This window comes from Maylandia zebra, linkage group LG1 (assembly GCF_041146795.1).
Source record: "Maylandia zebra isolate NMK-2024a linkage group LG1, Mzebra_GT3a, whole genome shotgun sequence".
Classification (NCBI taxonomy): Eukaryota; Metazoa; Chordata; class Actinopteri; order Cichliformes; family Cichlidae; genus Maylandia; species Maylandia zebra.
The window spans coordinates 43,378,091-43,392,003 of NC_135167.1; the positions used below are offsets into that span (position 1 = coordinate 43,378,091).

General features: G+C 39.4%; 1 protein-coding gene across 5 annotated transcripts in view; it reads left to right on the forward strand.

The window, feature by feature from the left end:
* Positions 1-13,913, forward strand: part of LOC101468455 (multiple epidermal growth factor-like domains protein 11) — a 267,137-nt gene that overhangs the window by 247,246 nt on the left and 5,978 nt on the right. The window contains exons 19-25 of one of the 5 annotated variants that reach the window (XM_076887043.1): positions 1,477-1,605; positions 1,697-1,825; positions 4,061-4,294; positions 4,563-4,717; positions 6,097-6,166; positions 9,599-9,652; positions 12,275-12,493. In XM_076887043.1, coding sequence (XP_076743158.1) covers positions 1,477-1,605; positions 1,697-1,825; positions 4,061-4,294; positions 4,563-4,717; positions 6,097-6,166; positions 9,599-9,652; positions 12,275-12,493 — 990 coding nt within the window. Of the gene's footprint in view, positions 1-1,476; positions 1,606-1,696; positions 1,826-4,060; positions 4,419-4,562; positions 4,718-6,096; positions 6,167-9,598; positions 9,653-12,274; positions 12,494-13,913 lie in introns of those variants that run through there. The other 4 variants (XM_004568657.5, XM_004568658.5, XR_013099674.1 and 1 more) reach the window with 4 other exon arrangements.

The window sequence follows — 13,913 nt, forward strand, 5'->3', positions numbered from 1 at the left end:
ACGAAGCAGGTCACTTTGAGAAAATGTGGTTAACAATCAAACAAAGTTGTAATTAACTTTGTTTGCATTGGACTATGAACACTTGCAACTTGCAGCTTCAGTATTAATGTGTCCTAGTTTGTATGTGTTACTCCAAAGAATCTCATCAGCCTAACACCTAATGCTCTCTTTTGAAACAACGGATGTGTGTGCCACAGCCATCACCTGCAGTCGTCCTCTTCCCCTGACTAATGCGTACCTTAAAGCAGATAACTCGTAAGCTGGAGAAGAGACGGCATCTAACTAATTTAGAACATTTTTGTTTACCCTGAAAAAACACGTTTTTGTCCTGTAAAACAAAACAAAAAGAAAAAACCTCTGCAAAGCTAGAATCACCCTGGTCTCCAGGAACACTTTGAGGACTTTTTGACCAACGTCTTTCAATGCACACAATAAACAGTCTCCTGGCAGCCTTCAGCTTCCACTCTGCTGTGGAACCCCCTCCTAGTTTCGATTCGAGTCATGGACACCCTCTCTGTACTTTTGAGATTGGCCTTAAAACTTTTCTTTTTGATAAAAAGTATTTGTTCTTCACTTACCTCTTTTTTTCACACCACTCTGCATTTAATCATTACTTATTATCAATTTCTTGTTCTCTTCCACGATGTGTTTTTGCCCCGTCTTCCTCTCCTCGCCTCCAGCAGATGGCCACCCCACCTGGAGGTTTCTTCCTGTTAAAAGGGAGTTTTTCCTTCCAGCTGTCACCAAAGCACTTGCTCATAGGAGGTCATGTGGTTGTTGGGTTTTCTGTTTTCTCTGTGTTATTGCAGGGTACCTTACAATATAAAATGCCTTAAAGCAACTGCTGCTCTGATTTGGCGCTATATTAAAAATTGATGTATTAAAATGTATTAAAAGACATTGAATTGAACGACACTCCCACACATTGTTACTCCATGCTGTAAGGCCATGTAAAGAACATCTTTTTTACGCTCTTCCATGTTTACTTCATTTTTCAGTCTGTGGTCCTGTGTTTATAAAGTTGATAAGTCACAGTAACCATGTATCTGTACATTTGCTTGACGCACAAAAGAAAAAAACGGATCCAAATCCGTATGTTATTTTCTTTTGACTAGTATCAGTTCTAGCCTAGAACCAGCCAAGTTTGTTTTCTGTCATGTCATTTGATTTGTCTGCTATAGGAGCTGTTTCTCCATGTTTTTGCATCACCAGAAATTTACATGAGAGAGTGTGGTCAGTTAAACATCTGCATGAAATGAGGGTTTTGTTGAATTTCCACTTTGGTTCCACTGTGACAGAAGTGATTAGCTCGTCCCAGAGAAAATGCTTCCAAAGACATTTCACGTTTTTGATCATGTCTCTGCACAGAGATGGGTTCAGAGTGACAGAGTGAAATTGCTGCTGCTACTGAAAATTCTTGTCCACATGTAAAGCATAATATAGATTTTTTTTAAACCAGTGGTTGTTTCCCTTCAGGCTGTCCTGCAGGTTTCTACGGCTCTCACTGTGCTGAGGTGTGTCGCTGTCAGAATGGAGCAGACTGTGACCACATCACGGGACAGTGCTCCTGCAGGACAGGCTTTATAGGACACAGCTGTGAGCTCAGTGAGTGTGTTTAGTGGTTCTTACATGCAGGAGAGTTGCACATTCACGTGTTAAAGTTCAACATGTCTTAAATCCCTGTTCCTGTGTCCAGAGTGTCCCGCAGGGACATTTGGCTACGGCTGCCAGCAGCTGTGTGAGTGTATGAACAATGCCACCTGTGACTACGTGACCGGAACCTGCTACTGCAGCATCGGCTTTAAAGGCATCCGTTGTGACCAGGGTGAGAACAAATGGCTCTGTAAAGAGAAAGGATGGAACATGATCTGACTTATTCTTTTGGTTTCTTTAGATGTACCCTCAGTTCAGTTGAATAATAAAATATAAAATAACAGAACATCTGCAAAACTCATACAGACAAATCTTCATATAATAGTAGATAAGACTGTTCCTAAAAGATGGAAGTACAAAGACCTCTCGAATAGACAGACAAGTGCAAATGGTACTCTGATAAAAAATATTAATGGTCTTTAGCTGAACCAGCAACCATTCACTTGCCAAGTAAATGTATAAACCACTACAATGACTGCAGATTGAATAACTGTACTATTTTGGTTAAAGGGGAAACACAGTAGCAAATAAAAATATACTAAATATGCAATTCTTAAATACTCCAAATGAAATGAAGTGGAAACAAAAATAATGACATGCAAGACTGTAAATACAGAATACATACTCTTAAGCAGCTGCATGATCACCCAAGCAAAGAGCACCAGAGTCGTCAGTTTGACTTCCAAGAGTGTGCGGTCATGGGCTGTGTCCCAATTAAGAGACTGCACGCTTGAAGTACGCATTTCAAGTGCGGTTACGTCACCGCCACGTGACGACGGCTGTCCCAATTCGAAGTGTGCTTCAAATGCATACTCCGTCGATTTCCCCAAATATCAAGCGTGGTCCGGTGCACGCTTCGTGGTCCCATATATCCCACAATTCATAGCGCGGCGGTGGGTGTGGATAATTTTGCCGCAAAACACGGCAGAAGGGAGCGGCCGAAGAGATTTTTCTTTTTTTTTTTTTCAAACTTTATTGAAATCATAAAGCGAACAGTCAGTCATTCCAGTTCAGTTTGTACAGTAGACATACAAGGCAAATAAGAGTAACAATATACAGCACAATGAAATAAGAAGGATAAATAAATAAAGGATAAAAAAAGAAAAAAGGGGGAATGTGACAGACTCCATAACAACTTTGTACTTGAAAGTTGTGACAGCTCATTCGTTAAACATTTCTGAATGAACTTCAATCAATGATAAACCTTTTTTATTGGAAGTTAATTTAAGAGAGTTTAAGTAATATTCAATTTCAATCAAAAACAAATTAAATGATGGGGTTGAGTTTTGAAATTTACATTTATGTATTTGGAATTTCCCTAATAAGATGGAGCGGCCGAAGAGTGAACTAAAGTACTGAATATGACGTCACTTATTTATGTGCGAATGTGTAATAATTAAAGTCAGTCATATATCCACAAACACAACAAGCTGAAAGTCAGTGATATATGTATATGTGTGTATATATATATATCTCATAATAATCTGACAATACTATAATATTGGCCATATTATATTTACATTGCCACAGTGAGATGACTTTAGTCTCATGAACAACATGAGCTAATTTTTCTTTACTAGCTAATCTTATTTACTAGCTAATCTTAAATGACTGTTCAGCACAGACATGAAGCCCAACAATCATGTTTTACAGTCCTGTGGTCTCAGCCTCAGATACTCAGCTAAAGTGATGTCATGACAAAAATGAATGACCAACAAAACATTTTTCTCCTTCATTTCTGTCACACAAAGCTGTATGAAACGTGTCTCGCGGTTAGTATCATGGTTGCTAGGCAACCTGAACAGCGCGAGGAAGTGTATGCCGTCCCATTTCACAAGCCTCTCACTTCCACACTTCTCGTACTTATAGTACGCACCGTACGTAGTACGCGTAGTGCGCATACTTCAAGCGTGCAGTCTCTTAATTGGGACACAGCCATGGTATTGCAAGCTTCCAAGGGCGTACACAAGATCTGCACAGAGGGAGGGATTAATGCAAGGCATCAAACCAGAATCCACACTAGATGGCAGCCGCGAGCATCTGGCGATGACTGAATGCTTGACTCGGTTACCAAAAGTAGTTCAACAGCTTCATATTCGTGCTCAGCTCTCTGTTTACCTCCAAAGAAGATTATGGAACCCGTGTCACTGCAGACTCCGCCAGTTTGGCGGTATCACCCCACCCTACTCCTTAACTGTTTGCCTTTCATTATCTGTCCTTTGTAGATACATGCATTTGTATCATGGCAAAATACCAAAATAAAAGTCAATAGCACAATAAATTCAGTGAAATGAGAGGAATTTTATTCTGAAATTCTCATTCAGCAAAAATGCCTGATTACACTGTACAGGTGATGTGAGTGTGTCAAACATTAAAATGCAGTGTTACTCATCTGTGTTCTCCTCAGCGGCCTTGATGATGGAGGAGCTGAACCCCTACACCAAGATGAGCCCAGCTCTGGCATCGCAGCGGCAGTCGACGGGGGCTGTCCTGGGCATCGTCTTCCTGCTGCTGATGATCATGGCCATGCTTGCTCTGGTGGTCTGGTTCCGTTATCGACAAAGAGAGAAAGGCCACCGTGTGCCTAGTGTCACCTATACACCTGCCCTGAACATCAGCTCCACTGACTACTCCCTCTCAGGTACGATATCCGTGTGTCTGTCCTTTTCATCTGACTGGTGTTATTTATGTTTAGAATGGCATACAACAGAATTCAGAGCAGTTGATGGTAATCGTAACCTGCTGGGAAATTACACAACCAACAGGTAAAGACAATGAATGATCCGTTTTTTCAGATCTGGGTGATTAAATTAAAGGTTAAATACTTTGTATCAGGTGCACTGTACATATATATGCATGTATGACACATAGAGCTCAGTATGTGAGAACATGTCTTGATGTTGGGGCAGCAGGGCTGCAGTGCACAGGCCTGCTTTCTTCTTCAGAGTCCTCTCCCAGTAGCAGCTCTTTAGGTGGCTGCTTCTCCAACCCCAGCTACCGCACCCTGGGGTCCTGCACCTATGCCACACACTATGCCAAGCCAGATAAGAGGAGTTTCGCCAAGGTGGGTTCAAAAACCTTTTATATTTTGCCCTCAGAAAGCTTTAAGAGTTTGTTTAATGAGGGTCTGCTAATAAATATACTCCAATTTTTTTTGTTATACAACAAATAAGTTTCTACTTTAAGGTTCAGTTCACCCAAATTAGAAAAACGCAAACTGATTAGTACCTCCTCGTAGCAATTAACTGTCTTTATTTAAAAGAAAACAAACAATTCAAAGGTATTCCTTAGGCTGTGCTGCTTTGAGGCTAACCTCTGTAGGTCAGGTACATAGAAGCAAAGTTGGATGATTTAGCAGGAAGAAAGACTTTTTTGCTAATGGGTATCTGTGTAAAAAATATTTGCCCCCTTCCTGATTTCTTACTTTTTGGATATTTGTCACACATTTTAATCATAGACAAAGATAAGCTGAGTAAATAAAAATGCAGTTTTTAAATGATCATTTCATTTATTAAGGGGAAAAAAGCAACCCAGTGTTAATCCATAAAGATTTAACTTTTTATTGGTGACCAAATTTTCAGTGCAATTTGTTTTGTCTTTTTCTTTCCTTTGCCACATCTCAGTCTAAGAAACTCCAGCTTAATGTGACGTTTTTAATCCCACCTGAACTAAATTGCCCTCAGTACAGATCTTACTGTCAAACTCTAAAAAGCTGATACAACAGAAAGAAAGCACAACAGCATCATATCCAGTCAAATGTGATCACCTCTATAAAATCAAAAGCACTTTGCTGGTCCCAAGGTCAGACTGTGCAAACTGCTGAAGAAAATAAAAATAGAAAGAACCCAACATATACAAAGTATGTGTACTAGAGTGAAATGTGAAGCCATCTGTCCAACAGTCAAAACCCCGTTACTCAAGCATACCAGAAAAGCTGCAGGAAGTCCAAACACCAACCTGATTGAAATGCTGTGGAAGGATCTTATGCTGTGCATAACAAATGCCTGCAAACCTCAATAATTTAAAGCAGTTTTGCAAAGACGAGTGGGACAAAATCTGACTGATAAAATCATACAGAAGACGCTTACTGCGTTATTTCTGCTAAGAGTGGTTCTTCAGGCTATTGAGTCATGGGTCGTGTGCTTAATTTTCACACAGGACTATATGAGTTTTTGCTGTTCCACATTTATGGTTCCCTTCAAGAAAAAAAGGACTTTCTTTTTAAATTTATTTTCTTCAAAAACAAACCCATTTCACTCTACAGTATATACTCTCAACACACTGATTTACAGCTGAATTCGAATGTTTGTACCCTGTTACATCATCCTGTCTACAGCTGATAGAAGTGTTCATTTTTAAGATCGAGACAGTTTTTCTGAAACATTCTTTAAGAAGATGTCTTGTTTGTTTTTTACCTTTAATGTGTCTTTGTGAAATTTCCAGATGAAGACAAAGAAGCAACACAGGAACAGCGCTCCAGAGTGGGGCGCCTACTGCAACCTCAGTGAGCTCGGTCAGTCTTTTCTGCACCTTCAGCCTCGTTTTATGACCCACTGTTCTTAGCCAGTTGAGTTCAGATAATATTAGGCGGTTGGTTAATTTGCAAAATTATGTATATGACTCAGTATATCCAACAGTGGCCCTGTCGCTGGATGCTGCAAAAGCTTTTGATTGTGTTGAGAAGGATTATCTGTTTAAGACATTAGAAAAGTTTGGTTTTAGTGATAATTTCATCAGGTGGATAAAGATATTATGTGATTCGCCTTCAGTGCGAGTATTGACGAATGGGCTCATATCAGACCTATTCCTTTTACAGAGATCCACAAGACAGGGCTGTCCCCTTAGCCCTGGGCTCTTTCTAATTGCTATAGAGCCTCTGGCACAAAAACTGAGAAATAATGTAAATATATTTGGAATTTCGATGGGTAATAGTCAACATAAGCTTCTATTATATGCAGATGATATGTTGTTACTTATGACCCAGCCTGGGAAGTCAGTTCCAGCCCTATTAGAATGTATAGAAAGCTTTACGCTGCTTTCAGGGTATCGCCTCGACTGGGATAAATCAGAGGCAATGCCTATGTCAGGACACTGCCCCCATACTTTATTTAAACAGCGGGAGTTTCGGTGGTCCGTGAATGGTTTGAGGTATTTGGGGATACAAATTCCCTCGGATTACACTAAGATGGTTCGAGCAAATATGGAGCCAATGTTTGAAAGAATAAAAATGGAATTTGGTAGATGGTCCAGAGTGCGTCTCACAATATGGGGTAAAATTAGTTGTATTAAGATGATGACTGCACCCATGATCTTTTATATTTTATCCAATATTCCATTACACATTCCAGATAAGTATTTCAAAGATCTGGACTTTTTAATCCGGCACTTTCTTTGGGGTAGCTCACCGCATCGTTTAAGTATTAAGAAACTTCAAGCGAGTGCAAAACCAGGAGGTTTTTCATTGCCTAATTTCCAATGGTATTATTGGGTGATGAACGTGAAACAACTTAGAGCTTGGTTACCTACTGCACCAGTTAAACCCATCTGGTCCCATATCCTATAATTGCAAATGCAAAGACATTGTGGTGTAAATTACATAGGGCAGGTCGCTGGGACTTTATTAAATCACCTTCGGCAACCTTATGAGGGAATAAAAGAATTCTAATTGGAGGGACATCGGTTGACTGGTTACAGTGGCGTAAAGCAGGCATCCTTAATGTATCAGATTTATTTGACTGTGGGACTAAATGTTTTTTAAGCTTTGATAAAATTGTGGAGTTATATAAGTTGAAGCGTAATCAATTCTGCAGATATGTCCAAATACATAGTTCATTATCGAAGTGGCTGGGAACCCCCTTGAGTTGTCCTGTGGGCGGCCCTGTGGAAGTCCTGCTCTCAAGATCATCCTTGGGTAAAGGCATCACCGCAAAGATTTATCACTTATTGCAAGAACGGTCAGCTGACCCTCTCCTGAAAGTTAAGGGCTACTGGGCCCAGGACATGGCATTGGACATATCTTCAGTTGAACGGGATTCATGTTTTCAAAATGTTAGTACTACGTATAAAGAAACAGGCAGTAGATTTATTCAACTTAAGATAGTCCATAGGTGGCATCGAACACTGCAACAATTGTATAAATGGAACCTGGCCTCTACGGACGAATGTTGGAGATGTGATGGTCAAAACGCTTCGATTTTACGTATCTTATGGAGCTGTTCGGCACTTCAGGATTGGTGGGAAAATATAATGGAGGTAATTTTCAGTGTTTTAAAAAGGAGATTTGGTATCTCACCAAAACTGTCCATACTTGGTATAACCACAGAACTTTCTGATGGAGATTTTTCCAGTTATACAAAAAGATGGATTATTCTGGCTCTCACTACGGCCAAACAGGTGCTGCTAAGACATTGGCGGAAAAAGAGTCCCCCTCCCTATGAAGAGTGGCTAAAGACAATGGCTAAGTTGGCGTCTTACGAAAAAGTGACTTATGGTTTATTAGACAAATTGCATCAATATGATTGTATTTGGTCCCCTTTACAAGCTGGCTTTCTGTAACTTGAAGAACAGGAGTAATGACAGGGTGGTGGTGTGGGGATTGGTGTGCGAAGAAAGAATAGGATAACTTCCCTTTGTTTTGGTTTTTTTTTGTTTTTGTTTGTTTGTTTTTTAAACTATTTATTTATTTAGTTATCCTTAAGTTCTGTTATTGAAGTTTAAAATGAAATAAATAAAAATTGTTGGTGACAAAAATAAAGACATTGATTGCTACATGATGCCATCAGGATGCTGTAGAAGCAAATCTGAGTAAACTGATTAAAGCCTGTTTGTTTGTTTGTTGCTCCAATATGAACCAAGTTTACACTTAAGTATCATTTGCCATGGAAGGTGAAAGTTTCCCATGCGATGTGCACAAATGGACTCTACATAAGCTCATGGACAGTGATCAAATCTGTGCTGATAAGACAGACATTCCCTTTGCTCTTTTTATGGTGTCACTGATTTCCAAGTATTTAGGATTTTTGATTCACCACACAGCCTCTAATTATCCATGCTGGCATTTTTGGCATTTGGTAGAATTTTAGCTTGTATTTATGAATGCGTTGATGTTCACCAATAATAAGTATCAGAAGTATTTCTGAGCAGTGATTGATGTTTTAATGCAGTGCTTTCTAAACCATCAAAGATCATGATTATTGAATATTCTTTTTTGGAGATTTCTCCGCTGAATCTTTCAGCAGATTTTCTAAAATGTGTCAATATGTTAAACAGGTTTCAAAATGTGAAATATCTTTGTACCTGTGGTCCATCATCAAATGTGAGATTTACAAGGAGGGAAAACAGTACACCTCTCTGAACAGTGTCTGGGAGGCTGTGGTTGCTGCTGCATGCAATGTTGATGGTGAACAGATCAAAACACTGACAGAATCCATGGATGGCAGGCTTTTGAGTGTCCTTGCAAAGAAAGGTGGCTATATTGGTCGCTGATTTGTTTTTCTTTTGTTTTTGAATGTCAGAAATGTATATTTGTGAATATGGAGATGTTATATTGGTTTCACTGGTAAAAATAAATAATTGAAATGGGTATATATTTGTTTTTTGTTAAGTTGCCTAATAATTATGCACAGTAATAGTCACCTGCACACACAGATATCCCCCTAAAATAGCTCAAACTAAAAACAAACTAAAAACTACTTCCAAAAACATTCAGCTTTGATATTAATGAGTTTTTTGGGTTCATTGAGAACATGGTTGTTGTTCAATAATAAAATTATTCCTCAGAAATACAACTTGCCTAATAATTCTGCACTCCCTGTACATTTATAGAGCATCTAAAATGTCAAGAACTATAAAAATTTCATGCGTATAAATAGATTTTTAAGAGGATTTTAGCAATGTTCTTTATGATAATCATATAAATCTCGTGGTCTTTCTTTTCTTTGTGCAGGTGTTTACTGCATTAATCAACGTTACAGCTACCACATGGAGCCACGCTACAGAGGTACTGTGCCACACAGGGCTCTCGTCACCTGACTCGAACAGTTAGCTAGTGACCGTTTCTCTTGCATTTAAAACCCCAGCTTCTTGTGGCTTGTGCTGAAATATCCAAACTGCATGTGACACAACAGGAGACCTGCTGATTATACTGATTCTACAGGAAGTCCAGTTTAAAATGACCCTTTTATGTGCCAATCATCTAGCACATCATCATCTTATCTTATGTTAGATCAAGTTCCAAGTGAACAGTTATTTCTTAAAGTTGATGTGTTTGAAACATGAAAGGCAGCAACTCTGATATGTATAAATTGTAATGCTCTGGATCTTTCCAGAATGCCAGCTCTTGTGGAGTTAAAGAAATGCTTTATAGTTACCTACTCCAAAAGGTTTTCACCACAAGGCGTGCCTTTTACCACACCCCCTATTAGTAATAACTAATACTTTGTTCACTGCATGTTACTCCCTGGTCTAGGGGTACTGGAACACAACATAAGGTTTATAAGGAAAATGACCCCGCCCTGGTCCCCAACACCGTACCCAGAAGCTGATGTGTCTAAACTGAAGCTTAAGTTAAGTTAAGCTTCAGTTTAGACACAATAAACCACCTTTCACTTGTAAATCAGCTTCTGGGTATGGTTTTGGGGATGAGGGTCATTTTCCTTATAAACCTTATGTTGCGTTCCAGTACCCCTAGACCAGGATGTAACACTGCACCGTCCTGTTTTCAAACGTGACACGGCCCAGCAACAGGCAATAGGCAACCATTTTTTCTTGCCCTTAATATCTATCAAAGCACTATAGAGAAGGACAAGTAGAAAACCACAATGTCATGTGCAGGAAAGCTCTAGTCAGATCTCTGGAGGCTTCTGATCACTTCAGGCCCTAAAGATCTGCTGCTACCATCTGGGGTCTGATAACACAGGACACCTTCAGGGCTCATAGAGTGGTGAGGTGTAGGCATGTGCTTTTATTGTTGCGATTTTAAGTCGTATGAAATATTTGTTTTAGGGAAAAGACAAAAAAGAAAATTGAACAGCAGCTGGTGTCGTCTCTTCTGTGAGTTAGACGAGAGCCGAGATTTGGAAATAAAACATTCAGAAACTGAACCTGAACTTTGGACTCACAAGTGCTGTCCATCAGCATCCACCCCTGCAACAACAGTATAAAGCTAACATCTTTATTTTTATCATTCCTGCGAGAATGATAAAAATTCAAATATAGGAAAACGTCTGATGTCTGACCACTTTAGTTGCAGCCTCGCAGAGCTGCTCGCAGTGCAGAGTGTGATTTCATGTAGATGAAGAAAAAGGTGCAGCATGCCACACAGGTGGTGTTACTTTACTACCACTGTCACTGTTCCTCTTGATCCTTTCCAGCCTGTGCTCATAGATGTGTTTGTGTCTTTGCAGGGTGAACCCAACGTCTCTTCTCACTGTGTTTTTTTCCTCCCTGCTGGAGTCATCCTCCTGCTTTAACCCTCATCAGCCCCAAAACTCCCCTTGGAAACAGAATTCTCCTTCTCTATAACTGAATGCTCTCTTTGTGCCTTGATTTACATTTCCTTTATCTGCAGGTTTTAACCTCAGCTGCCCTTGAGTGCTGATGTTGGTGTTAAAATGTAATCTTTGGTGTCAAGTGTTCCAATGCAGACTCTAACATCCATGTTTCCTAAAGGAAAACTCCTCAGCTTTTTTGTTCTTTACAACAAATCCAACTAAAAGACTACACAGAATATGTATTGATTTTAGAGAGGAATACAGATTATTTTAAATTCTTTGTCGCTCCTACTTAACACATGTTTTCATTGCTTTAAAAAGGACTGAACGTCTCTCACTCTGTTGCTATAGAGGAGATGCACAGCTCCATACAGGCACACTCAGCTTCTCATTTTAGAGTTTGACTCTGGTCTGTTTCCCTCTTCAGTTACTTTACACTGAGCAAAAAGGTGAACAGAATACCTGCATATCTCACTATAAGGTCCATGGATTAGACTAGGACATTTCCAGCCATCTAATGTCTTGAAATGCAACCTAAGCAATGGCAATTTAAAAATTAAAGTGTTTTTCTTATGCAAATTAATATTTTTACCATCTGAATTCCAAAAAGCTGACACTATATAGAGTGTAAATCAAAATAGAATGAGTTTCAAATCTAAGAAATCAATATATTATTCACAGTAGAACCTAGGAAAAAAATATCAAATATTAAACTGAAAAATAAAATAATATTATAAGAAAAATATTGCAGCATTTTTATTTGATGGCAGCAACACATATATCAAAAAGGTTGTGACAGAGACGTGTTTACCACTGTGAAGTGTCTCATTTTCTTTTAACAGTACATGATGTGATCAGTTATCCAAGGAGAATTTGGTCACTATGGTAACTAAAATAATGACCAGGGATGCAGGAAATAGCTGCAGAGAGTCGTCTTTCTGATTTGACACACACACAAAAAATCATTTTATGAAAAGCTGGAGTGCTGCTGGGTTAAAATCATCAAAAATGATTTTTTTTTAAAAACAGAGCTTTTTGAAGAAGCTTATTTTTTATTTTTTAATTAATTAAGCATTGAATAATGTCATACCACACAAGATTAAACACTCTGTGTCTCACTCTTTCCTTAGACTATGTGAAGAGTTCGTTGTCCAGCACCTGTTCCCTCAACAGTGAAAACCCGTACGCCACCATAACCGACAATCCCAGCCTATGTAAGCACTCAGAGAGCAGCTACGTGGAGATGAAATCACCAGCACACCATGAACACACGGCACACTGCTGTTCTGCTGCCATCATCAGTACGACTACAACCACCACTGTGCCTGCCAAGAATGTCTACAACATGGGTACATTTGCAGTGTTTTACATTTGTCTCCTGTTTTCGGTTAATAAGAACATTTTTAGGCACATTTGAGATACACAGTCAAAGTGCACATGCAGAGCAAACAGAGGTGCAGGTGGAGTTCCATTAGCACAGTGTTTGTATGGCTGAATAATATAACCCCAGGTTTGCATTAATAATTCCACTATTGTGATTAGTTTTACTGTTTTGTACTAAAGTATACTCTCCGGCCACTTCATTAGATACACCCGTTCTATTGCTTTTAAACACAAATATTTAATCAGCCAATCACATGGCAGAAATGGTGCCAATCCTGTCAACTAAAAAGATGAAACTGTGGATGCAGTTCTCACCAAAATCAGGGGACAGAAAACTGGAAAAACATTGCTGAGTCTCACTTTCTGCTGCAATATTCAGACAGCAGCATCAGTAAACAGCATGAAAGCAGGGATCCATCATGCCTTGTATCAACAGTTCAGGCTCCTGGCAGTGTACTAGTGTGGGGAATATTTTCTGGTCAGACCTACGGCCCCTTTGGACCACTTTACCATTGTTCAAACCACGCAGCCTGCCTATGTCCAATATGTGCTCATGTTTCAGCCTGTGTGCATCCTGTTGCAGGTATTTTTTAACTTACTCTTGTTCTTTTTCTTGATTTTTCCCCCTAGTTTTGCTTTGTCTTTTCCTTTGGGAATACTTTTTTCTTTTAGACAATGGACTGCAGTGCAACAACATTAGGCTGCGCTCATTGTTTAGTTCAGAGAATAGCTGATTGCCCTGAAGCTGACCACTCTGTTGGCTAGAACAGTGGAGATTCCAGTTGAAATCTTGAGAGAAAAATACAGAGAATGCAGAGGTGGACAGAAGAAGAAACAGAGAGATGACAGCAGAGAGTATTGGAGAAAGCACAAGTTATAAGCTGCATCTGGCCTTTCTTATCATGTGGAAAGCACAATCATTGATGAATAAAGTGGAGAAGCAGCATTGGCAATGCAGAGGCAATGTTAGATAGACAGAGTTGATGTAGAGAAAGCATGGTATGTAACGATGTCACGCTGTTATGTTAAAATTTACCTTTTCAGCAGCTTCTTAAAGCTATACACAGAGAATTTAAGCCATTTTAAGGCAAAGGGTCCAGCCCAGGACTGGGATGGTGTAACTGATGACGTGGTCTGTAAGTGTAGATATCTGTTGAGTGAAAGGCACACTAAGCAAAAATTTAGCCTACAGCATCTGATGTCATGTCAGGTTGTCAGTCAATTCAATTCAGTTCAATTCAATTTTATTTATATAGCGCCAAATCACAACAGTCACCACAAGGCACTTTATATTGTTTCACTAGCTGGGCCCACGTCCTCGATTTAGGTTTTAGTAGATAAAGGTGAATGCTTGAACATGAATCGAGCGGCGGTTTCAAGGCCTTG